At 39.9% G+C, this 22,225-nt stretch overlaps 10 protein-coding genes across 14 annotated transcripts; 5 read left to right on the top strand and 5 right to left on the bottom strand.

The window, feature by feature from the left end:
- The first annotated feature begins 218 nt into the window (after nt 1-218).
- Nucleotides 219-1,214, top strand: LOC136237020 (myosin regulatory light polypeptide 9-like). The gene is made up of 6 exons (XM_066027274.1): nt 219-345; nt 398-502; nt 556-631; nt 694-795; nt 847-974; nt 1,024-1,214. The coding sequence occupies exons 1-6, from the start codon at nt 343-345 to the stop codon at nt 1,120-1,122; spliced, it is 513 nt and encodes a 170-aa protein (XP_065883346.1). The 5' UTR covers nt 219-342; the 3' UTR covers nt 1,123-1,214.
- LOC136237022 (large ribosomal subunit protein uL24-like) lies at nt 1,155-1,771 on the bottom strand. Its single transcript, XM_066027276.1, has 2 exons — nt 1,285-1,771; nt 1,155-1,231 (listed from the first exon to the last, which is right to left on the bottom strand). The coding sequence occupies exon 1, from the start codon at nt 1,723-1,725 to the stop codon at nt 1,288-1,290; it is 438 nt and encodes a 145-aa protein (XP_065883348.1). The 5' UTR covers nt 1,726-1,771; the 3' UTR covers nt 1,155-1,231; nt 1,285-1,287.
- LOC136237002 (serine/threonine-protein kinase 10-like) lies at nt 1,761-5,671 on the top strand. Its single transcript, XM_066027247.1, has 20 exons — nt 1,761-2,091; nt 2,165-2,329; nt 2,390-2,438; nt 2,499-2,557; nt 2,605-2,695; nt 2,747-2,819; nt 2,868-2,925; nt 2,976-3,194; nt 3,247-3,372; nt 3,417-3,614; nt 3,663-3,799; nt 3,849-3,972; nt 4,020-4,148; nt 4,195-4,356; nt 4,415-4,544; nt 4,597-4,721; nt 4,767-4,946; nt 4,994-5,119; nt 5,164-5,277; nt 5,330-5,671. Exons 1-20 carry the CDS (start codon nt 1,951-1,953, stop codon nt 5,516-5,518), a joined length of 2,595 nt encoding a protein of 864 aa, XP_065883319.1. The 5' UTR covers nt 1,761-1,950; the 3' UTR covers nt 5,519-5,671.
- LOC136237017 (ubiquitin domain-containing protein 2-like) lies at nt 5,631-6,504 on the bottom strand. Of its 2 annotated transcripts, none has more exons than XM_066027270.1 (3): nt 6,364-6,504; nt 6,082-6,318; nt 5,631-6,034 (listed from the first exon to the last, which is right to left on the bottom strand). In XM_066027270.1, exons 1-3 carry the CDS (start codon nt 6,431-6,433, stop codon nt 5,661-5,663), a joined length of 681 nt encoding a protein of 226 aa, XP_065883342.1. In that variant the 5' UTR covers nt 6,434-6,504; the 3' UTR covers nt 5,631-5,660. The 2 variants fall into 2 exon arrangements, with proteins under 2 accessions (XP_065883342.1, XP_065883343.1); XM_066027271.1 differs by having other exon boundaries at nt 6,082-6,315; nt 6,364-6,496.
- LOC136237003 (bromodomain-containing protein 8-like) lies at nt 6,438-10,023 on the top strand. Of its 3 annotated transcripts, none has more exons than XM_066027251.1 (15): nt 6,438-6,513; nt 6,559-6,637; nt 6,690-6,759; nt 6,805-6,854; nt 6,901-6,935; nt 6,979-7,072; nt 7,135-7,218; nt 7,477-8,743; nt 8,892-9,006; nt 9,059-9,158; nt 9,201-9,287; nt 9,336-9,404; nt 9,463-9,591; nt 9,644-9,762; nt 9,817-10,023. In XM_066027251.1, exons 1-15 carry the CDS (start codon nt 6,495-6,497, stop codon nt 9,990-9,992), a joined length of 2,493 nt encoding a protein of 830 aa, XP_065883323.1. In that variant the 5' UTR covers nt 6,438-6,494; the 3' UTR covers nt 9,993-10,023. The 3 variants fall into 3 exon arrangements, with proteins under 3 accessions (XP_065883323.1, XP_065883320.1, XP_065883321.1); XM_066027248.1 differs by having other exon boundaries at nt 6,461-6,513; nt 9,204-9,287; XM_066027249.1 differs by having other exon boundaries at nt 6,461-6,513; nt 6,901-6,932.
- Nucleotides 9,980-11,168, bottom strand: LOC136237021 (serine/arginine-rich splicing factor 10-like). The gene is made up of 5 exons (XM_066027275.1): nt 11,034-11,168; nt 10,877-10,985; nt 10,357-10,456; nt 10,268-10,307; nt 9,980-10,222 (listed from the first exon to the last, which is right to left on the bottom strand). The coding sequence occupies exons 1-5, from the start codon at nt 11,099-11,101 to the stop codon at nt 10,042-10,044; spliced, it is 498 nt and encodes a 165-aa protein (XP_065883347.1). The 5' UTR covers nt 11,102-11,168; the 3' UTR covers nt 9,980-10,041.
- LOC136237014 (leucine-rich repeat-containing protein 57-like) lies at nt 11,094-12,215 on the top strand. The gene has a single exon (XM_066027264.1). It carries the CDS (start codon nt 11,146-11,148, stop codon nt 12,088-12,090), a length of 945 nt encoding a protein of 314 aa, XP_065883336.1. The 5' UTR covers nt 11,094-11,145; the 3' UTR covers nt 12,091-12,215.
- Nucleotides 11,986-15,044, bottom strand: LOC136237023 (V-type proton ATPase subunit e 2-like). Its single transcript, XM_066027277.1, has 4 exons — nt 14,855-15,044; nt 14,756-14,803; nt 14,582-14,691; nt 11,986-12,114 (listed from the first exon to the last, which is right to left on the bottom strand). The coding sequence occupies exons 1-4, from the start codon at nt 14,998-15,000 to the stop codon at nt 12,095-12,097; spliced, it is 324 nt and encodes a 107-aa protein (XP_065883349.1). The 5' UTR covers nt 15,001-15,044; the 3' UTR covers nt 11,986-12,094.
- LOC136237012 (lipid droplet-regulating VLDL assembly factor AUP1-like) lies at nt 14,992-18,653 on the top strand. Of its 2 annotated transcripts, XM_066027261.1 has the most exons (14): nt 14,992-15,098; nt 15,145-15,285; nt 15,335-15,413; nt 16,940-17,008; nt 17,062-17,237; nt 17,284-17,368; nt 17,526-17,602; nt 17,650-17,716; nt 17,761-17,833; nt 17,882-17,955; nt 18,003-18,084; nt 18,301-18,374; nt 18,424-18,515; nt 18,565-18,653. In XM_066027261.1, exons 1-14 carry the CDS (start codon nt 15,043-15,045, stop codon nt 18,593-18,595), a joined length of 1,176 nt encoding a protein of 391 aa, XP_065883333.1. In that variant the 5' UTR covers nt 14,992-15,042; the 3' UTR covers nt 18,596-18,653. The 2 variants fall into 2 exon arrangements, with proteins under 2 accessions (XP_065883333.1, XP_065883334.1); XM_066027262.1 differs by lacking the exon at nt 16,940-17,008.
- On the bottom strand, nt 18,569-21,855 carry LOC136237004 (whirlin-like). The gene is made up of 13 exons (XM_066027252.1): nt 21,202-21,855; nt 20,844-20,889; nt 20,680-20,792; nt 20,473-20,620; nt 20,240-20,384; nt 19,680-20,191; nt 19,536-19,627; nt 19,407-19,489; nt 19,318-19,356; nt 19,144-19,264; nt 18,935-19,089; nt 18,788-18,885; nt 18,569-18,737 (listed from the first exon to the last, which is right to left on the bottom strand). The coding sequence occupies exons 1-13, from the start codon at nt 21,807-21,809 to the stop codon at nt 18,600-18,602; spliced, it is 2,298 nt and encodes a 765-aa protein (XP_065883324.1). The 5' UTR covers nt 21,810-21,855; the 3' UTR covers nt 18,569-18,599.
- Between the last annotated feature and the right edge of the window lie 370 nt (nt 21,856-22,225).

Below are 22,225 nucleotides of genomic sequence, written 5' to 3' on the forward strand. Positions count from 1 at the left end.
CAACATAAACTAGTCCATGATGCCATAATTCAGTCCATGATACACATATAAACCAGTCCATGATACAAGTAACAAGTAAACAAGACCCTGAGTCAAGAGTCTCAATAAACCTTTGATACAAGTCCTGTGCATTGCTGCATGATACAAGTCCTAAAGTTATACTGCACAACCTCAGCTTTTTGCAATCCATTAATTTTTGACCCCATATATGGAACTAGTAATTTCGCGAAGTTATCTAACGCAAATTTAAGAGGTGTCATTGTAGGAGTGCATATCCGCATTGCTTGCATATATATGTGGTTAGTTCACGTGAGGCTTCAGTTTATCGAGTAAATCGTGAAGATGGTAAGTCGGTCAGCAATTCAGGTAATAATGGTGCTACTGTTCGTTATTGTAGAGTCAAGCGAAAGCCAGGAAGAAGATCATCAAGAAGAGGGGCCAAAGGGCCACCTCAAACATCTTTGCCATGTTCGATCAGGCCCAGATACAAGAGTTCAAAGAGGTTGGGTTGAGCGTAGCATAATCGTGGGGAGTAGAACGCGTCATATCTCTTAGGCATTTAACATGATAGATCAGACAAGGGATGGGTTTGTAGATAAGGAAGATCTGAAGGACATGCTTGCCTCCCTGGGTGAGTTACGGGTAACTGATCATGCGTAATGTTTAGTGACAAACTCGTCTACTGTGCTACAGGCCAAGAACCTGATGACAAGACTGTTGATGGTATGATGTCTGAGGCTCCTGGACCACTCAATTTCACGATGTTCTTGACATTGTTTGGGGAGAAGTTAAATGGTTACCTTATTGCACCAAATTGTGTATGGTCAATCAACCGTGTTGTTATAGGAACTGACCCGGAGGATGTTATCAAGAATGCATTTGGCTGTTTTGATGATGAGGGCTCAGGTTTCATAAATGAAGATCGTTTGAGGGAGTTGTTAACAACCATGGGAGATCGATTTACCGACGAAGAGGTAAATTGATCATGTTTGTGCATTACAAAGACTAATGTTGACTATCCAGGTTGATCAAATGTTTCGTGGTGCACCAATTGACAGTCAAGGACGATTTGATTATGTTGCATTCACAAGAATTCTTAAGCATGGAACCAAGGATGAATAAATGTCACCTAAATAACTGTGTAGTATTAGATCTCTTATCAAATAATGTATATTGTTTCTCAAATTAACATTACAAGCATAACATTGAAAGAATGTCACTGATGAATAACCTATCCAAAAAAGGAATCGTATTAATGTATTAGAATACACGTTATTCTATTACCTGCTAAGTTTCCATAGTCTCAATATCCTCCTCTTGATGTTTCCCCTTTGCCTGTTCCATCAACCTTGCTCTATTCTTTCTTTCTAAGATCTTCTTTCTGTCTTTGTCCAACTTAAGCTTGACAATTTCCACCTTACTCGGGTGTATTCCCACGGGCACTGAACTACCGTTGGCTTTCTCTCGTTGAATGCGCTCAATATGAATGATCCATTTCTTGCGGTACACTTGAGTCACTTTGCCCTGTTGTTGGCCCTTGAAATGCCCACGCGTTACCACTACTTCATCGTCCTTTCTGACCGGTATAGACCTCACGTTGTACTTCTGACGCAGTTCTTTGCTCAACGGAGCGCTGAGGAGCTTTCTTCTGACACTTGATGGGGCAGAGAAATGTCGCTTTCTGCTCTTCCTTCGCGAAGAACTGACGTTCTTGTTGAATTTCATGGCCACGTGGTGGTAAACGTAAACGGAAGAATTTACGGAGATCGTAATTTAAGGGAGTCACTCGCTCGCTGGTTGGGTGTTTTGTAAATAGCTGGAGTTTAGGGAGTGGACCTATTACGGTGAATGATTCGTCAAATGAACTGTTGATGTTTGGAAGTGGTATTGGTAGTGTGTGATAGTCAGTAAGCTTAGTTTCGTGTCCAGTAAGAACAGTGGAGAGACGCGATGAGCTTTTTCAGAAAGTTATTTGCTCCCAAGCCGAAGGGGAAAGCAGAGTATCCTAACGTAAAACGAAATGAGGACCCTTTCGCTATGTGGGAGAAGACGGGAGAGTTGGGAGACGGCGCGTTTGGCAAAGTGTATAAGGTTTGTGTCACTCCCACACCATTGAAATGGAATAACTGTATAGCAACCAGTTGTTAATGACTACTTAATATAGGCCAAGCACAAAGAAGATGGCAGACTTGCTGCATTAAAAATAGTCCCCATCAATAATGATGAAGAAATGGAAGACTTTGTTGTTGAAATAGACATCTTATCAGAATGCAAGCATCATAATATAGTTGGATTGTATGAGGCATTCTTGTGGGACTCCAAGTTACATGTAAGCTCATGTTGCAGTACAATATCTGTTCAAAGATTTCACTGTTGTGTTTATTGACAGATATTCATAGAGTTTTGTGCAGGAGGTGCTGTAGATGATATAATAGTTGGTAGGTATTGGTCACCATGAAGTGTGTGTGATTCTCATCCATTGTATCTTGTGCTATCAGAGTTAGACCATGGCCTCTCAGAAACACAGATAAAGTGTATAGCTAAACAAATGTTTGAGGTATAGTTAGGTTTTCCTTGATAATTGATATAGTGGCAATATTGCAGGGACTAGCCTACTTGCATGATAACAAATGTATCCATAGAGACTTGAAGGCTGGAAATGTATTACTATGTCCAGATGGAACTATCAGATTAGGTGAGGGCCATTTTATGTCATACTGTATGTTATTTTGTTGATTTGCCATAGCTGATTTTGGTGTTTCTGCCAAGAACAAGAAAACACTTCAGAGGAGAGAGACGTACATTGGAACACCATATTGGTAAAGAGGGTTGTGCATTGTTGTGTTAGTGAGTATGTGTTCCAACAGGATGGCCCCTGAGGTGATTGCTTGTGAGACGTGTAAAGATGTTCCTTACGATTATTCAGTAAGTGTCTTATGGTAGCAATATCTTGGTAATGTTGGTTGTATTGATAGGCAGATATTTGGAGTGCTGGAATCACTCTCATAGAAATGGCTGAAATGAACCCTCCCCATCATGAAATGAGCCCCATGAGAGTACTCATGAAAATAACTAAAGCAGATGCTCCTGCTTTAGACGAGCCTTCCAAGTGGTCACCTGAATTTTCTGATCTCATTAAACAGTGTCTTCAAAAGATTCCAGCCAAGAGGCCAACAGCTAAAGCAATTCTTGAGGTTTAAATGGATTGTAATGTTGGTCTGATCTTAGTAACGTTGTGTTCTGTAGCATCCATTCTTCCAGTCAGTTGAGGGTACAAAGCCACTAAGAATTCTTTACTTGGAACGTCGGGCTGAAGTTGTTGAGAAACTTGAGGAGTTACCAGAATTCCAAGATAAGGAAGATTCTGACCAGGTATTTATTATTTACTCACAACTGTTTGTACATAGTGTGTGCAGGACTCGTTACATTCACCATCAGATATTGGTCCTGCCGCGTCCGCTGTGCCACCAGTCTCATCATCTGTTTCATCTTCCATTGGACCAAAGATTAGTGTTGTATCAGAAGACCATACTGATGGTGCTACCAGGAAGTCTAATGGAGCAGTAGCCGGCAAGGCCAGTCCTGGAAAGAAACGATCAGGCTCTGTTACCAAAGTAATCGTGATGAATAAATTTACTCTACTTACCCTTGTGTCTGTGCAGGATTATCACTTCCAGACGTTATCTCGTGTGCGCACATTTGAAGTAGATGGTCAAGTCTTTTCCACGACGACAACACACATTGTGGACACCAAGAAGAACTTTACCATCAGTGATAGTCGCAAATATAAATTGATGAGGTAGCTGATTGCTACCCCTGTGGCCAGTTGTGTAAAGGTTATTGTGCAGGAAACAAGACTTACGTGAGTTGAAGGTGTTACAAAGGGAAGAACAGAAAGAAGCTCAAGTACTCCAGGAAAAGATCCGACAAGACCAAGAATTAATGGAGAAAAGATTTGAGCTGCAAAGAGAGGTAAGTAATTCACTTTTAGTATCTTTGGTGAACTAATTTGTCTATAGGAATTAGAAAAACGTTTTGAGGTGCGGTTGGATAGCATGAAGCGAGCGCAGAAGAAAGACATTGAAAAATTAGAAGCATCTCAAGAGGCTTACTTCAGAAGCAAGACAAAAAAACTTAAACAGGAGCAAGTAAGAACAATATGGCTGTCCTGTATGCTACCTGTGTGTGTGTCAGGCTAAAGAATTTAAGAGGTTTAAAGAGGAACAAAAACAAGAAGAGAAATTGGTTACTAGTGAAACTAAACTTGAAGTGGACACCAAGAGTCTTCCAAAAGCAGAACGCAAAAGGCAATTGTCAAAGAGACTATCAGATCTTTATGTTACCCAACTTGACAAGGTATGTAGTATGCGTATAGTAATACAAGGTAGTTATAACTGGGATAATATTTTTGTAGGACAGGCATTTTCAACAAATACAGTCAGATGCTTTTAATAGTGAATGTCGTCGGCTGCAGAAAGAAAAGCGGGAAAATGTGCACCAAATGGAAAAGCAATTCCTTATTGACCAACAGAATTTGATAAGAGGTAAATAAGCATTACACCTCTTGAATACTTAGGCCAACTATAATATATATAGCACGGGAGAGTGAGTTATGGGAGATGGAGCAACAACAAATACAGGAAAAACACCAGCTATTCAAACACCAGTTAAAGGAAGCATTCTTCATGCATCGTCACCAGATGCACATGAAACACAAGAAGGTGTGGTCAGTGACATCATCAGATCACGTGATACTTGTATTTTAGGAAGTGGAGCAACATCAAAGAATTGATTCACTCAAGATGGAGGCCTTGAGGCAGAAACACATTTTAGAGGGTAGGAGGCTACCAAAACAGCTAAAACAAGAATTTAAAAATCAGTTTTCCGAACTGCGCAAACAGCTGCGTATGCAAAAAGACCCAGAAGAAAAGGAGAAACTGAAAGATGTAATAATAACGTGTGTAATAATTTACTCTTACTGCTATCATTTTAGTTGGAGTCTCAGAATTCTCGCCGATTAGAGTATGAGCTTCGTCAGCTCCAGGAGAAACACGTCCGTGAGGAAGAAACGTTGAAAACTGAGCAACAAAGTGAAATGAAAGAACTGGAGACTATTCAGGTATGTGAAATTGGTCTAGACAAGTTGTCTATGTTTTATTACAGAGTGAAAAGAAGCAGATGTTAATCCAACAAGAGAATCAGAAAATGAAGGAGAGAGATGACCAGTACACTCAACAGTTGAAGGATTGGAGGGTACAAATCTCTCAGCGTAAAAAGGCAAGAAGCCTTTACATAGTTAACTACATCTTTGACTAGTAAATATGTATAGGAGTTGGAGGAGGAATTCACAGTGCAGAGAAAGAATTTACAGGACTATTTTAACAGTGAGGTTACCACAGCTGAACTACCATCAGGGCCCACGCTGCACCCAAGGACAGCATCACATAGTAATGTAGTCAACCGATACTCAATGGACCCTAGTGTGCTTGACGTGCTCAACAGTACGCCAGTATCATAAGACTTGTACAATCACCTAATTTATGACAATGATATTTCATTCAAACTCTTTTTATGTACGTATAGTACTCTTGTATATAATTTATTATCTCTGTTGTAATGTAGTGACCATGTTAGTAGAGTGTAATAAATTAATGGACGTGTTAAGAAACAATTACTTGTAACACAAATCCTTTAGGAATTTTTAACTGTTCTATTGTAGCTGAGTCAGAAACAAGTTTTCCTGAGAACAACAGTCTAGTTCTGACAGCATCAATGCCTTCACTAGATTGTAACATCTTCTTTACTTCAGACATTCTTGTTGATGGATACACTGACAATTTAACATCTTTTCCAGTTGACAATCGTAACTTGATATTAACTTTCTCTTCATTTTGATCAACTGGTACTAACTGATCAGGAGAGGCAGCCATTGCTGCTCCTCCAGTGTCACTAGTAAAGTTGGTCGGCTTGTTAAGACAATATTTTGGGATAACATAACGACTACCTAACTCATCATAACACTCTTCTAGGGTTCCTGTAAATGATACAGTTATATATAACATACCAGGCACAAGTGCACACCTTTGGGTAGCGAAATTCCAGCACCATCTACAATGGCTTGGGCTAAATCATAATCCTTCAGTTCTGCAGCTTCTGCGGCAGCTTTTAGCGCGTCCCACACTTCTCGTCTTCCTTCAAACGCGGGGGCAGTGTCCCAAAATTCGTCTCGCTTGCCCTGAAGTTGCCCATCCGTGGCGATAACGTCAGAAGACCACATAACCGGCACCCTCAAAAGTGGCTGGTTTTTGCCAACTGCTACTATAAGGGACAAACCCTAGTCTGTATAATAGGTTACTAACTTACCCACGCCATGTTCTACATCAGTAGCCCCTCTTAAACGCCTTCGGTTGCCAGTACCGAAACAGTTTCCCATTCGCCTCTATGCGAAAGTGATAGAATATAAACACACCTCGAATATATTAGAATCACAGACGATGCAGGTTGCAAGAGCAGGTATTTGTCTCTACTCGTTGTGTTGTCGTTAATCACGTGTTGCAGAGAGCAGAGGGACACAATGGACTGTCAGAGAACAGCTAATTTTGGGCTCAGCAGTGCAGCGAAGCGGGGACCAAAATTGGTCAGCAGTCGCTTGCACATATCAACAACTGGTGTATGCATTTCACATTTAGGGTATCGGTTAGTAGAACTATCCGTCCACTTTCAGAGGAAGACAGGCAACCAGAATTTTATTCTCAAAAGGTAGTATGATTCTGCAGGATAATTATTTGGGATGGTATTAATTAGAATTGTGCTTTAAATTATGCCGCCTTATTGGATAATGCCTCTACACCAAAGTCAGTAGCTCCATATCCCTTGTATAATAGTGAGTTGTGTTTGTAGGCGCAAAAAGAAACGAGGCAGTGAGTCAGAAAGTGGTAAGTTACCCTCCTGTGGGCTAACCACTGATCAGGTTGATAGGAGAGACAACACAAGACCTGATTGTGAGGGATTTAACTGAGAAACGATTGATAGAAATTAATAACCTACTGGAAGCTACTAGGATTGAGTACAAGTGAGGGATTGTTGGTCATATATCTTGTGGAATGTGACGCGTGTGTTTTCTTGTACACGTAGTGGGGTAAAGAAGGACTTAGAGATGATAGAAAATGGAGAAATCAGTGATGAGGATATGATAAAAATGTGGAATAAAGTCAAAGAGTGAGTAGTAAAAGATGTAATGTATGTAGTAGCATACACTGAGCCTATTAAGTACGTAAATATATACTGGGGCACATAGTAGAAAAAGGATTTGACACACTTTTTAAGTTGTTTTGATACCTACTTGACATGGTCACTGGTCATTGCTATGTATGGGCCTACTTGGGATGGTCACTATAATGAGGAGGTGTCTTAATAAGGTCATGAAGTACACTTTGAGATATAGGTGGTTTTATGATACTTTGCTGTTCATTCTAGTGAGGAGAAAGATATGGTTGCTATGGAGCAAGTTTCACATCATGATGAGGGGGCAGAGTCAATAGTTGATCAATCAAGTGATGTCATAACCCCTCCCCCTAAAGAAAAACCTGTTAGCAACAAGCCAACTCCACCTTCTACCAGCAAGCCGGCTCTTGTGACTGAGGCTACTTCAAAATCTAATACAGCCACACCCCTTATTGCCACGCCTATTGTTACTCCAATGATAAGTACTTCTGCCACTACCATTAAAATTGAGCCTAATGTTGCTATGGAAACTATAGCAGCAGCAGCAGCAAAGCCAGTGCAAGTTAAAGTGTTAAGCCATGATGACCACACCTACTCATCTCCAGGTCCGCCCACATTGCTGTCTACTCCAGAAACAGCCAATGAAATGCTCCCTAGCAGTGACCGTATCACACCCACTACTCCACCTGCAACTAATGACTCCATAATCAGTCAAGTTACTACCACCAATGATCAAGTTACTGGTGATCATGATCAAGACACAACTACTGCTGATCAAGCTATTGTTCCTGCCATTGACCAGGCTCCATCTAACCTTGTTGCTGATCAACTCAACCAGGTTAACCCTGATCAAGCTATCAATGTTGATCAGACCAGCCCTGATAAACATGCTCCAACTGTTGACGATCATGCAATTATTGATCAAGCATCTTCCACTGATGATCAAGTCACTAATAAAGCTGTTACTGGTACCAAAGAACCTAGTACCCCTACTGAAAAGCAAACAGCCGTTTCCACTGAAAAGCAAGCCACACCTATTGAGAAGCAAGACACACCCACTGAGAAGCAAGACACACCCACTGAAAAACATGTCACACCCGCTGAGAAACAAACCACACCCACTGAAAAAGAAGTCACACCCACTGAAAAACAAGCCACACCCAGTGTAGTCATTACTCCTGCTAATGAACAAGTCACCCCTATGAAGGAACAAGCTACGTCTTCCAAAGAACAATTTACACCTACTGGGGAAGAAGTCACCCCCACTAAGGAACAAGCTACTCCTACCAATGAACAAGTCACACCTACGCAACAAGCTACCCCAGTCAGTCCTACTAATACACCAGTTGTTCCTGCTACTGAGCAAGCAGCCACACCCACTACAGAGAAGGCCACACCAACTAGCGAGCAAGTCACACCCACTGCAAATGAAGCCACACCCAGTGCTGATGCAGACATCGAGAAGAAGACAAGGACAAGAGGCAGTAGTAGGATTTCTGGTAAAATGAAAGTGCCTCAGGTTAGTGCTTTCTCATAATTTTGACCATAGTGTACTACACATACAGAGATAGGCAGGCAGACACACTATACATGTAAGCATACACTATACACATTCTCCATTATGCACGCTACAGCACATAATCCAAGTCCAGCCTACACAATTACAGGTTAGCAGGAAAAAAGCTAGTAGTCCTCGGACGATGGTGATCATTGGCAAACAACCTGTACTAGACTCTGATGGTGAAGATGTTGTACCAGTACGCCACAAAGGAGCACCAAGAAGTGATGGCTGCTTGTGTCATTACTTGTCTGTTAACTGACTGGTAACATTTAGGGCTTCACCGGTTGCTCTCCAATGAACCAAGTGAGAGTGAAGAGGAGCCATTATCAGCAGTAACCTCAGGAATGACATCTCCATCTTCTTCCATGATAGAGTAAGGTCATGTTGCTGGTAGTTAGTGTTATCACTGTATCAGTAGTGAGGTTGATCCGGAAGTGGCTCAATCAATGAAGATGTGGCGTAAATCCATCATGTTGGTATGGCAACATGCCTCCCAGCACAAGTGTGTTCAACACTGTCACGTGTAGTCATGGTTATTGACTCCTGACAGGTTTGCCAGCTTGTTCCTACATGCAGTGAAAGATGAGGAAGCAACAGGATATTCTGAGGTGGTGTTCCGGTAAGTAACATGTACTGTGTGTACACATTCATACTGTGCATTTGTGTATATGTACCAGGCCAATGGACTTGTCTTTAATCAAGAAGAAGATTGAGACTGGTGTGATCCGTACAGATATGGACTTTCAACGGGACATGTTGTTAATGTTCCAGAATGCCTTGATGTACAACAGCTCCAACCATGATGTGTGAGTTGTGGTGTGGCCATAGCTGGGGGTGTAAAGTGGTCGCAATACACAGGCATATGATGGCTGAAGAGATGAGGAAAGATGTGATGGAAAACATTCAAGACTATCTCGCCACTCAATTAATGGTACATTCCACAGCTCCAGCAAAAATATTACGATCACGAGATAGCAGTGAGTTCCCCCAATGTCACGTGTGTGTCTGTGTGTAACCATGTGTGCAATTAGGTCGTAGGATGGAACATGTGATGTCCCTTGTGGGTATGGGTGATGATAGCATAAAGGAAGAAGATACAGTGACTCCATTAAGGAAGACCAGACACCGCCTTCCTTCTGATGACAGCATCTCCTCTATTGGAACTCCTGCTGCTAAAAAGCTGAGAACTAAGGCTTCTGATGATTAGTATATTTAATAATAAAATACTAGTTACAGCAGTTACTATATTGTTCAGTTTATCTTCTCCTGTGGTAGGGTGATGGGCTACGCGAGTATGAACGTGATCGACGTGGAGATCTTGACCAACTGCGTGAATATGAACGAGAGTAGCTCCTACTGCGACGTCTTCTTGGACTGCGAGATCGATATCTTCTGCTACCACTATCACGACGACGTTGTGGTGACCTTGACATTGACCTGTTCAGTTACCATAGCAACGTTTTACATAATGTGGTCATTTACCTGCTGCTTCTTCGTTCCTTCCTCCTCATCTGACCTGCAGCTGGAAGAGAACACATTAAGCTATCAAATACAACATCATAACTACATACTCTTCCTGTCACCCTCAGCATATTGCACTTCTAGTTCTCTGCCATGTAACCTGTAGCCATCCAAGTAGTGTAAAGCATCTTCAGCATCTCTTCCATCATCATATGTACTGGCTGAGTCAAGGGGAACTAGCCACACCTTGCTATGGCCTGTTGCTCTTTACTTTAAACCAGTATCTTTACCTTAGCTAGAGAGGTCTTTACTTTGGAGATCTTTGCTTTGGAGAGACTTTTACTTTAGCTGGTCTTTAATTTGAAGAGGTCTTTAGATCATTACTTTGGAGTTCTTTGCTTTAGTTGATCTTTACTTTGCAGGAGAGGTCTTTACTTTGGTCTTTCTATACTTTAGTGAGGCCTTTACTTTATGTGGTCTGTACTTTAGCAGTCTTTACTTTACTTTGAAGATCTTCTCTTTAACTGGTCTTTACTTTTTGCAGGCTTTTAATTTGGAGAGGTCTTTACTTTTTAGTGCTGCATGCAAAAATTAACACTACTACACACAAAGGCCCGTACCCTCACAAGGATATTGTATATACGCGAAACCTCGCGGCTCTCTAGTGTAGTAATCCAATGGTACGTACACATCCGAGATGCTGCCATATTGTGAGAACAAGTCCCTCAATTCTTCTGCCCTATAATCGGCATATGCATTACTCGAGAAGAAAAAATAATTTACTCACTTTGTTCTGAGGTTAAGACCCCTAACAAACAATGAAGTTGCACTGGAGGAGCGACGTTTAGAAGACATTTTGCAGTTCTAAATATACCGCACCAAGAGCATGCACGTGAGCCATGGAGTTGATTGATGCGAGGTGGTTTAAGGTGCAACTAACTTTAACTGATGATACTACCGCTGTTGTCAGTTTAGTCCATGGACAGGAAAAATGGTTAAATTTGCCAGAAGGATTGTTTATTCGCTCTCTTCTACACGTGACCTCATCCAGATCTGTAACATGTCTTGTGCTGAAACGTCACGCGTTATCCACACTACCCAGTGACTTTACTACAATATCAAGCACTCTAATTACTTTAGACCTCTCCTATAACTGTTTTGTGATGCTACCATGTGTAACGTGTGAGCTGTTGCAGCTGAAGGAATTGTTTCTAAACAACAACCAACTATCAGAGTTACCCGATTGTATTAACAGTTTAGTAAACCTGCAGGTATTACATGTGCAGCAGAACAAGCTGACTAAATTGCCACCTAGCTTCGGTCTATTGTGTAGTCTAGTAGTACTAAACTTGGAGCACAATCAACTGACTAGCTTACCAAATGAACTACAGCACTTAAAGAACCTGACTACTCTATTACTAGCAAATAACAAGTTAGAACAGTTGCCGGCCACTATCACTGACCTAGATAAGTTAGAACTACTACATGTCGCTAATAACAAGATAAAGGAATTACCGGAGGATGATCTTAGTTGTATGATATCCCTCAAACAAATAAACATCGCCAACAATGAGATTAAGATGTTACCATTCTCTCTGGCTAGGTTACCTCTTCAGGGAATATCCCTTAGTGGCAACCCTTTAGTGTTCCCTCCAATGTCAGTGTGCCGACAAGGGCTAGGTAAGATCAAACAATATCTTAAAGAGAAGGCAAAGTTTGATCTTTTGGAGAACGCAACATCACAACAAAGCAATACATTTGTGATATATTCAAGAAAACCATATAATAGTGACTCTGAACAAGACAGTGACACTCCTTATGAACACATTGACAATAGTCCATAGTCCATCACCACTTCTGAGGACATTCTGTAAATAAAAACAGTCATGTTATAACACCACCAACAATCTTATTGTATACATGTACTATTGTGTAATCTTTGAGAGATAAAAGTGCTGGCGGTTTTGAAGTTTTTTGTGCTCCAATCAAAAAAAAAAATTTATTAATTTAGTCCTCTTTAGCAGAAATATCTGGAGTACAACTAGCGATCATGTTTAACTGTAGTAAATAATTTACTCTAATAAAACATACACCACATTAAGGGTTCATAATATGTATTTGTACACACCTTCTTCATGTACATAATTATTACAAAAAAAATTTAATTCCTTTAGTTTCATAACAGTAGTCATAATATATCCCACTACATAAGGTGATCAAACAAAGGATGGACAAGGCTTAAGTACTAAGTGACAGAACATAACTAGAGATGTACCCATCTTGGTACTGATCTGGATGATTTGAACAAAATCGGTTAAAATAGATTTCACGTAGAAAGCACCAATTTGTAAGTGTTCATTCTAATAATTATGCCTTCAACCATAGATCCTTTACACTCCTGGGATAGGAATCTCTGCATACTTGCTGTACTTAGTGTTCAAACCGTCTGCACTGTTAATTAATTGGTATTAACTGGGTGGAGAAACGTTGCTACTGTGAATCTCATGTTGTTTTCTACAGTAATCTTGTTCTTTACTGCGAATAGGGTGAAAAGGCGATTGTGGAGGCAAATAACAGCAACAAAACTCACTGCCAGATCCAAGCGAATGAAAATTTGGCTAGCTGTAAGTCTCGAATTGTTCATTGTATGAATGTCAAATTCAGTCCATAAGTATAACTTGGGACAAGCAATCGAACCAACTAGGTCATTGGTCCATTTCTCCTTTGACAGTGCATGTTTGAATCCTACCGCTTGAACAATGCAGCAAACTTTGGCTAGTTCTACCTACCTGAAATATCGTCCCCTCAGCGTGCAATTTGTTTTGTGTACTTACCAACCCTTCGTTAATCGAACTGAAGGAAGCTCATCATCCCAACTGTTCACTGAACAGAGAAATACGTTAAAGTCCAGTTACTAATGTTCATTAATTCACAGATGTCTTTGTAGAAAGGTGTCAATGTAGGTGCGGAAGGAGGTGTTGAAAACAATAGATTCCAATCCCAGGGTGTAAAGGATCTATGTTTCAACCATACCAATCATTTCTCTCTCCATTTACAAAATAAACTAAATGTTATGGCATTGCCACTTATCTTTTGCAAAAACATACAAAAACTTAAAAGAAGCCATATAACCACAACACTGTTTCATTTAGCAGAAAATTTATTAGCAGAAAATTTATTGGCAGAAACAACTACACTATATGTGAATGTACACCATTCAAATACTTGGGAAACGTCTTGGCAGGAGCATGCATTAAAATTTGTGGGTGCCTTATTGTCTAGATCTGGGTTGTGTAATTGAGGCCACACCACCGTTGGTACTGGCTCCAGTAACAGCACTTCTGCAAACAATTGGCAGATAAATTATATAAATGCACTACCTGTAACAGACCAGTCATCACACACAATCATAAGAATAATTTTATCAGATCACCACAATATTGTACAACAGCAGTAAAATAAATTTTCTTGGTACCAGAATAGTATAAACACTGAATTGGTACATCTCTAGCATCAAGACCCTAGAACTCTACTTGGTTGGAATGAAAAGCTTGGAAATCGTGTGATTTGAAGCAATTAATTTCCTCATTCAATCGATACAATTAATTAACCAACTGGCTTGCAAATAACGCAGAAGTTTTTGGTTGTATACAATCACTGGACTGGACTGGTGGACTGGACTACTGGATCCAATTTTTTTCCCTTTTTCACCAAACGTTGGTCAACTGGCTATTGTTTGTTATATAGAATGTGCTAATCTTATGTAGTTGGACCACTACCACCTTCACACACAAAACAAAGCAGTGTAGTCATGTCAGAATATGTCAGCTTTGTCCAGCCGCAACAATACAGGATGTATGCATCACCTACCAATGGAAGGAATAGCAAGACAGTCACTTAATTTTGCTGACTTGGAAGACCATTACTGGTATTAGGATGCCAGCATGGATATTATATAGCTAAGATTTATACTCCATGATAAGAAGAATGGTAGTCATGAATGACTCTCAGGAGATCATGCCATGAAAGAATTGTTTGATTGTAAAACAGAGTGAGTATATACTTTCATTAGAACACATTGATGTAGTTAACAGTTGTCTCTTTCAAGATTGATTGGCAAATGATACCTACTCTAAAATGCACAGGTAGTGCAAAGTAGATAGGTCTACCTGTATATTCTATTAAATGTAGCAATATCTACAAACTAATGTGCTTAAGACGGAAGAAAAAAAACTTGAGTCCAGTAGTCCAGTCCACCAGTGATTGTATACAACCGAAGTTTTTCACACATGTACGTGTACACACATTTTGGGATTCGGGGTACATATAACTTACTCCCATCAGGTTCTGACAATTTCCATTGTTTTCTGATGTGTCCTACAATTTCTGTCTTAACATTAGGTGCAACCAGAGGATTAATTTGTGCCAAGAATACAATTAGCCACCTGATCTTGTGTCAAGGTTAATGACATCACGTGCATACATGCACAAACTCATTCAAAAGGATACAGTGAATAACAGCAAATCGCTGTAGTTACAATCATCGTTTGAATGATACTACGGAGACAAATAGTGATAGACTATATCGTACACATCACACAAACCTACCCTCTATTGGGTCCTTTAGGTATAAACCATGGCAGCACGGCACCAAACAAAACCCAGAATATGGTGAATATCGGAACGGCAACCTTCAGCGACAACATGTCGTTGTCGTTATCGAAATGATCAGAATGATTACCGGCGTTCGCCATTACGAGTCGCGCGTGAAATTATTAGAATGATTTGATTTTGGAATGGCTGATAGAGGTAGTGAACTCCAGGAATTAAATAAAGCGTTAAATAGGACGAGGTATGGTCCCAAGAAGTGTTGTATGAGTTATGTAAGTGCTCCACAGATTAAAATATGAGTCTTGGTTGACGTATTTTGCAATATTTTACGTGCCAATCGGATTACTTCTACTCCTCTTGAGATTATGCATAGGTGTACAGGTCCTATTATTGTTACTGTTGGTACCTGACAGATTTCCATGGAAGAGGCAAGTGAATTACTGCAGTGCAGTGTGTAATGATGTCCCCATCCTGCAGGGGAATGCTCAGGGTAATGTTCACTACTCTTGGGATAGTTGTATCATGTGATCATAAGGGACACAACCCTAATGCAAAGGTACGATCTCTTAGAAATTATTTCACGTAAGTTGCTGCTGATAGTGGAATTTTGAATACAGCTGCACTTGCAAAGAAAAGTAACATTTTAGCTGAGAAATGAACTACTGGACTCAAACCAAGTATCAAAAAGCTTTAGTTGAGAAGTATTTTGAACAGCCTTTTATTTTATCAAGGTCTTGCAAACTCTCTCAGCTGAAATATTGCTTTGTTTTCTGCATAGGTTCTGGCAATAGGAAATATTTAAAAGCCCTCCCCAACTGGTGTAGTCTCGTATGGCCAGGCTGCTATTAAAATGGCCATTGCTATTCGTACAGTAGTCATAAGATCATAGACAAAAAGGATCCCGAATGAAAAAAAAGTGACACTTTGAAGCATCAAACCCGCAATCCCCTACATGTCTGACATGGCTAAAGTTCTACCACTATGCTATGCTGCTACTAGCTACCCACCTCCCTTAATTTTTACTTATAAGAACCTATGTATATTACCTAGCCATATACACCCTGGTGAAGAAAAAACCAAAGAGCTTTGGGTTTGTCTGTTAAGCGTAATGGTGTCTTTCACTGTCTGTATGATGGTAAGTTTTTGGTGAGTTCAAAGTGAGCTAGGGTTGGTTTGCCAGGCCAAACTTAAACTCACCAAAAAAAATTCATACAACTAGTGTGTGTTATAATGCATGATTACCGTACAAATAGTAAAAATATTTGTACAGTAGTGTCGTACAAAGTGCTACCATTCAAATTGCAAGGTCTTTCTAGAAGTGATTTGTCAATGTTACCTGGGATGAAAAGTCTTGTGCTCACCCCTTGGAAGCTGCTGTCAGTAAATTTTTACCTACATAAGTCTGTAGATAATGTAATAAGTCAATCTGGACCTTTTTTTTTCAGGCAGACACTTATAATTGTAGACAGTAAGTGCTGTGTGCAGAAGAAAATGCGGCCTTGCCACATGAGACTACCACTACTAGAAAATGTTCCCATATGAACTTTTCATGGGTTTTGTTTTCATTGATGTGCTCTAGGATTGGGTGATATTGAAAAAGTGCACCACAAGATGTAATTTATCAATATTATCATGATATTACATGCAAATTAGAGAAACCATGTAATGCTAATAAGTACAAGTTTTTCTCTTACTCGTATTGATGTATCCATCTTAAAAACAAACGCTTGAGCTATAAAAAATACATACAACATGTAATTTGCTGTATTAGTAAGACAGCTCTACAGTAATGGTATTTCATTTTGTAAGCAATGTATCACGGTATATCATGAACTCGATGTATTGTGATGTTTAAAAATAGCCTCAATACCATTATTGTCTTATGCTTTTATCACTATAGCAACAATATCTTATGTCATTATATTGTCCAACTCTAGTGTGCTCCCAATGAAAATTGCGTCGACATAATTGGAATATTTTCTAGTAGTGTACTATACTGGTGACCATTTTATGTTTATGCTTGTGATATTATGCGTCTAGTGATCATGTGTCTAGTTGTCATGGTTATTATGTGTTGAACAGGTTTTAGTAGCTAATAAGGTATCTCGTTTGGATCATATGATCTTTCATCTTGTCATTAATTGCCTCAGTGTAAGGAGCTCATTCTAACCAATCAGAGAATAGTTGCATTGCTACACCCCCAGGTATATCCTTCATCAGATCAACTGCTCACACCTACCTTGTTACCATACCAATTGTTGGTTGCTAAGGACGATGAAACCTGCCAAAGAGAGGTTACCAAAGTTACCAATTCTCTTCAAATCATTGCTCAGCCAGAAGCCACACCCACTAATGGATCACATGCACTATTGAAATATAGGTGGGTTTGTCTTGTGATGATATATCATTTGACCGTTTGCCCTTAGGATGTGGCCATTTGTACTGGACAAGCAAGTTCAGCCAGTTGTCATAGAAACACAGAGACCCTTAAATGTTGCGGGTTTAAATATTGTAAGTTTCTGGGACCTGTAAATGTACCTACATAATCCAAACACTTAGTTGAGGTCCTAAAATATCTCTTAGTACACAAACTGACACCAGGGCACTTTAGGTTAAGGTGTCCATATTGTTCTGGTTCCAATGTACATATAATTATGTTGTTGTCAAGACTACAGTTACCACATATTCACCAGTGATGGACTTACTCTCATGTATGTACTGTCCTGTAACAGTGTTTAGAGTAAGGTATGTAATAATGTCGTCATGGTATTGCCATGGTAATTGTGTGCCAGGTTTCTGCCAGTAATCAGTTGTCATTACGATGAGAGTGTGGAACAGTTCACTATTAGAACCCAACAGGTACACACAGTTACCATGGTAACACATGATCAACCATAAGCTAGGTAGTTGGCAGTACATTACACTTGACATGTACTCAATTGGATGGCACTGATGTGGATAGATGGATTAGACCATGTAAGCTGAGTGGTGATTTGTAGATTTTGGTGTGATTGTTTGCATTAGCTGCTACAAAGACGACAACAACTAACAATGTACCTTTCATCCCAATTTCACACTTCAACAAGATGCTACCACAGGTTGTGTACAGTTGATCACATGATGTCATGTGATCTGTCCACTACAGGATCCCCAGTTGGAGGTAATGTTATCACAAGTGAGAGATGTTCTGCCTCACATTTCTGATCATGTGATACGTCGTGACTTGAGTGAGGTTTAGTCCAGAGGAGGTTGGTCACACAGCATCAAACATCTCATGTGATCTCATAGAAAAATTAACCCCCAACAGCTCAGTATAAATCATCCATGCCATGTGCACCATGGTTGCACAATATGGCTAGTAAAAAAAAAAATTTTTTTTTGAATTGTGACCAACCTGTTCTGATTGTAGCCTAGGGACAGTTTGTTATATCTACTCTGATTAGTGCTCACCAGAGATGTGGACAAAACAATTACTAATGTTTTGGAGGGAAAAATTCAGTTTAATGAGGAACCCGATGTTAGTCTAGTTATTTCTGTATACTCATGTCTACCCTTATTGTGTGCAGTTTCCGCAAGCTACTACCAGCTCTGCTAAACCTGACTTTAGCAACTTGTCATTTCCAGAAAGAAAGGCAGCATTCTTAGAAGAAGCTAGAAGGTTGTTAGTATAAATAATGTACATGATATAATTGATGTGCGTTTTGCAGGCGGTTTATTTTAAAGCACGGACATTCATGATGATTTATGTAACATGTGGTACGACAATCATTTCCATTTTTGGTTTCTTGCTCTTGAACGCTTTATGTATAACCATACAGGCTTCCCGATGTTTCAAGCCACGAACAGTTTCACCATCCACTTCCAAGATTTCGTACCCAGCCTGTTACACATTTTTAACGATTATCATCTCATGTACATTGTACACAGTACCTTTAGGAAGCCATGTTTATGTGCAGCCCCACCTTCCTTCACTTCTGTAATTTTTATTTCTTTTTGATTAGTGTCCACGCCTCCATCAACCGATAGACCTGCAATGCATTGCAAACTAGCCACGACCACTTGTGGTCATAGACCTACCAATGTTAGGACGCATCTTGTCCAATTCAATTACTAACACTTCTGTTGATGCTTGGTACTTCTTTCTCAAACTACGTCGTCGTTCAGCGACAAAGGAATCATCCTCCCAGGCAATGAATGATTCTAGTCTTCGAGGGGAACCATCCTTTGAGTTACTATGTAGTTGGTATTCACAATAAGTAATATGTTACAGTAACCATTCTACTAACTGTGTGGCCTTATCTAGAATGCCTTGTGCAGCTTCTGACCCAAATGCACCTAACTCATGGTCTTGATCAGCGATGTCATCAGCAGATGCAACTTTACGTAATTTTTTCACACCTCCATGTCCTAGTGCAGTTAATAATAATAAGTGCAGTAAAGTACTTCAGCAAAGATTGTACCTTTAATGGCGTTCAGTAATAAGTCATGATGCTGGTTGTCTAGTAATGAGGAAGAAGGTAATGGCACTACCAGTGATGAGATACCATACCATTTGTTTTCATCAACATCTCAGCTTCTCTGGGGGAGACTAACTCATCAAATGTGGCTAAGTCTGGTGCCTCCAACACAGACCTACATAAGCTTGATAATATTCAATTAATCCAGCATTAATATGTACCTAATTTCTGTTAGCAATTGTAACTTCTCACTATTGTCCAATAATGGTAACAAATAGTCCACAAACTTTTCAATTTTCATTCCATTTTCATACTAATTGTGTCACATTTCATTAAAAGGTGTCACACAGTCAACAGTGACTTACTTGTTGCAGTCTTTCTCTTAATATGGCACATTCTCTTTCACTCAACAACTTGTTGGCTCTGTCAAGTAGAAGACTCTTGGCCGAGATGTGTGAAGCTGAGGTGTGCATCACTTGGGTACCCATCCCTTCAATAAACGCTTTCTTTGCTGCTTCTAGTTTGAAGCCACGAGGGAGACTGTTAAACTTGAACTCTTCTTTTGTAAAATGATTAAACCTTCTGTTAGCTGGCCGTGGTGGAGGACTTGCGGAGCTATATAACAAAGGTGATGGCTTTAATGGAAGAGAGCTCCTTGCTCGAGGCTTTTCTGCCAGGGTGAGAGAATCTGGTTCATTTGGCACTTCTGGTGTGGACTGTGATCTGAGAGTTCTCACTTTCGTGCTCTCGGCTCTTTGTACTGTTGAAAACTGTAGGGATGGCACCGATGTTGAATTGTCTGGGTAATCTGTGGACGTCATAGCTGGCATCTGCCTGGGAACTTGTTGCTCAGGCTTGACTTGTGCTACTGGTTTTACTATACAAGAACAATACATTAGTGAACTATTTACTTGGACATGTGTACCTCTCTGGCTAGTCTTATTTGATGGCAATGCTGAGGGTGCTGTATTGGTTCTAGTTCTGTAATCACGTGGCAGAGAGTGTGAATAATGAATAGGAGGTTTCTTTATTTCATCTATTTCACTAACTGTAGGCACTTTCCCTGTTGACTGTATTAAAAATATTATTTCTAATTAATACCAACCTAGCTAGCTATGATTTTAATATATTTAATAGCCTATACATTATATAACTTACTTTAATGGTGAGAATTAAAGTCTGATAAGATTTAAGAATAGCAACAGCTTCAGCATGAAGTATGTCAACAAAACTGTATCCATTCACATCAACAATTTGATCTCCTTCCCTCAGCCCACATGCAGCAGCACGTGACCCATCATCAATACTAAACCACACATGAATTACAAAACCAAGTATCAATAGCACACCGAGATGGCCCATTACCTAGCAATGTACAGACCAATGCCATACTCCTTGCCTCCTCTTAATGACACTCCTAATCCCCTATGCTGCCAGTTAACTTGGACTGCTACCTTCTTCCTTTTCCCCTTGTGTCCCTGTTGTGTAGAAACTATTTTTGTGTACATATGATACCAGTTCTGACACACCTGAAAATCTGCTTTATTTGTATGTTTTTGTTCATTGGTAGGCACCCTACAACAGCAAACAATTAGCTAGAGCAACATGATCATACACATAAATTTTTTGTGGGATAATTACTCGCAGCAACAAAACATATTTAGGCATTATGCAAAATAATTATAACTAGCTATGACACTGCCAGCTACAACACTTTTACTCCAAATCTTGCCTTAGTTTATCTACAAAAGTTTTCACTTCAAAATCTTTTATGTATACGTGACTCTTTTCAGGCACCAAATGAAGTATGGTTTACATGTTCTAAGTGATGTAACCTTAACCAAGTGTGTCTGGATTTTGTCAGTGACTTTTATGGCATGTTCTTACCACACATATGATCCCTTATCCATCTGATGTGTCATACGATTGCTGCACACTATTGCTGTTAGTGGATTTGTATTCTTCAACACTTCCACCGCAGCTGTGTGTGTTATCCACTCGAATGAAATATTGTTTACACTAACAATTTGATCACCAACTACCAGGCCAGCGTATTCTGCAGGTGACCCTCCATCTACTGAAGATATGAAGATTCCTAACTTGTTCTCCCAACCGCCTCTTATACTAAATCCCAAGCTGCCTCCTTCCATTCTATCAATGAGCAGTTCTTGAGTCACCTTACCCTTCCGTCTGGTTACTGATCCTGGCGGGTGGGCCATCCTGTCGTATGGAGCTATGCTGTCAAATTTCTTCAAATCTCGAATTGGTATGAGATTTCTGATGTACGGAAGGAGGTCTAGCTTAACTGGCGAGTCTAAACAAGACGTAATCGACAGTAACAGCTTAGCCACATTTCTGTATGTTCTGTACTGCTTCAGCGCGTAAAACAAAAAATCCTTGTCCTCTTGATTTAATAGTAGATCAATATTCTTATGAAGTTCTTGTGTTAGAATCTTTCTTTCCCATTCTGTTGGCTCGCTACCTATCACCGACATCCCAGCCACGCCCGTGTTTATGCGCTCGTTGTGCACGTGATACTACAATACACTAGCATGCAAGAATCCAATTTTCGCGAATAGTCGCAGAAGTCTCATGCTTTGGTGCATGACTCAGACATGACATTGACACACGAATTCACCCATTAGAAATGATGGTAAAAATTTCTTTTGAGGAAGGTACTAAACAGTGTACAAACGATGGATCAAGAAAAGTGGCAGATTTTATTAAAAGAATAGAGTGGCTGGATGTGACTAGTTTTAGTTAATTTATATAGCTTCTTTTTATTTTATTTTTATATTCACACCCTTGCCATGCCCACGCAGGTTCTTCCGTAGGACCATACACGTGGTCGCATGTATCACACTTTCTGTAAATTATGTACTTTCATCACTTCATAATTGATGGTTTTCTC

This window comes from Dysidea avara, chromosome 10, assembly GCF_963678975.1.
Source record: "Dysidea avara chromosome 10, odDysAvar1.4, whole genome shotgun sequence".
NCBI classification, from domain to species: Eukaryota; Metazoa; Porifera; class Demospongiae; order Dictyoceratida; family Dysideidae; genus Dysidea; species Dysidea avara.

Coding starts and splice junctions, on each gene's coding strand:
- LOC136237023 (XM_066027277.1), bottom strand. CDS start 15,000: ATGGCGAACGCCGGTAATCATTCTGATCATTTCGATAACGACAACGAC. Junction 14,804..14,854: donor CCTAAAGGACCCAATAGAGG/GTAGGTTTGTGT, acceptor TTGTCTCCGTAG/TATCATTCAAACGATGATTG. Junction 12,115..14,581: donor ATTGTCAGAACCTGATGGGA/GTAAGTTATATG, acceptor TTTTATTTACAG/AATGTCCTCAGAAGTGGTGA.
- LOC136237014 (XM_066027264.1), top strand. CDS start 11,146: ATGGAGTTGATTGATGCGAGGTGGTTTAAGGTGCAACTAACTTTAACT.
- LOC136237022 (XM_066027276.1), bottom strand. CDS start 1,725: ATGAAATTCAACAAGAACGTCAGTTCTTCGCGAAGGAAGAGCAGAAAG.
- LOC136237017 (XM_066027270.1), bottom strand. CDS start 6,433: ATGGGAAACTGTTTCGGTACTGGCAACCGAAGGCGTTTAAGAGGGGCT. Junction 6,319..6,363: donor TGATGTAGAACATGGCGTGG/GTAAGTTAGTAA, acceptor TGTCCCTTATAG/TAGCAGTTGGCAAAAACCAG. Junction 6,035..6,081: donor TGGAATTTCGCTACCCAAAG/GTGTGCACTTGT, acceptor TATCATTTACAG/GAACCCTAGAAGAGTGTTAT.
- LOC136237020 (XM_066027274.1), top strand. Junction 796..846: donor GTTTGGGGAGAAGTTAAATG/GTTACCTTATTG, acceptor GTGTTGTTATAG/GAACTGACCCGGAGGATGTT. Junction 975..1,023: donor ATCGATTTACCGACGAAGAG/GTAAATTGATCA, acceptor TTGACTATCCAG/GTTGATCAAATGTTTCGTGG.
- LOC136237012 (XM_066027261.1), top strand. CDS start 15,043: ATGGCTGATAGAGGTAGTGAACTCCAGGAATTAAATAAAGCGTTAAAT. Junction 15,414..16,939: donor GACACAACCCTAATGCAAAG/GTACGATCTCTT, acceptor TGTGTTGAACAG/GTTTTAGTAGCTAATAAGGT. Junction 17,369..17,525: donor ATGTTGCGGGTTTAAATATT/GTAAGTTTCTGG, acceptor GTTGTTGTCAAG/ACTACAGTTACCACATATTC.
- LOC136237002 (XM_066027247.1), top strand. CDS start 1,951: ATGAGCTTTTTCAGAAAGTTATTTGCTCCCAAGCCGAAGGGGAAAGCA. Junction 2,439..2,498: donor TGTAGATGATATAATAGTTG/GTAGGTATTGGT, acceptor TTGTGCTATCAG/AGTTAGACCATGGCCTCTCA. Junction 3,373..3,416: donor ATAAGGAAGATTCTGACCAG/GTATTTATTATT, acceptor TAGTGTGTGCAG/GACTCGTTACATTCACCATC.
- LOC136237004 (XM_066027252.1), bottom strand. CDS start 21,809: ATGTCGGTGATAGGTAGCGAGCCAACAGAATGGGAAAGAAAGATTCTA. Junction 19,357..19,406: donor GATGTTGATGAAAACAAATG/GTATGGTATCTC, acceptor CCTCATTACTAG/ACAACCAGCATCATGACTTA. Junction 18,886..18,934: donor CAAGATGCGTCCTAACATTG/GTAGGTCTATGA, acceptor AATGCATTGCAG/GTCTATCGGTTGATGGAGGC.
- LOC136237021 (XM_066027275.1), bottom strand. CDS start 11,101: ATGTCTTCTAAACGTCGCTCCTCCAGTGCAACTTCATTGTTTGTTAGG. Junction 10,986..11,033: donor GGTCTTAACCTCAGAACAAA/GTGAGTAAATTA, acceptor TGCCGATTATAG/GGCAGAAGAATTGAGGGACT. Junction 10,223..10,267: donor AAGGAACGAAGAAGCAGCAG/GTAAATGACCAC, acceptor GTAACTGAACAG/GTCAATGTCAAGGTCACCAC.
- LOC136237003 (XM_066027251.1), top strand. Junction 9,592..9,643: donor AACAGCTCCAACCATGATGT/GTGAGTTGTGGT, acceptor CGCAATACACAG/GCATATGATGGCTGAAGAGA. Junction 9,763..9,816: donor ATTACGATCACGAGATAGCA/GTGAGTTCCCCC, acceptor GTGTGCAATTAG/GTCGTAGGATGGAACATGTG.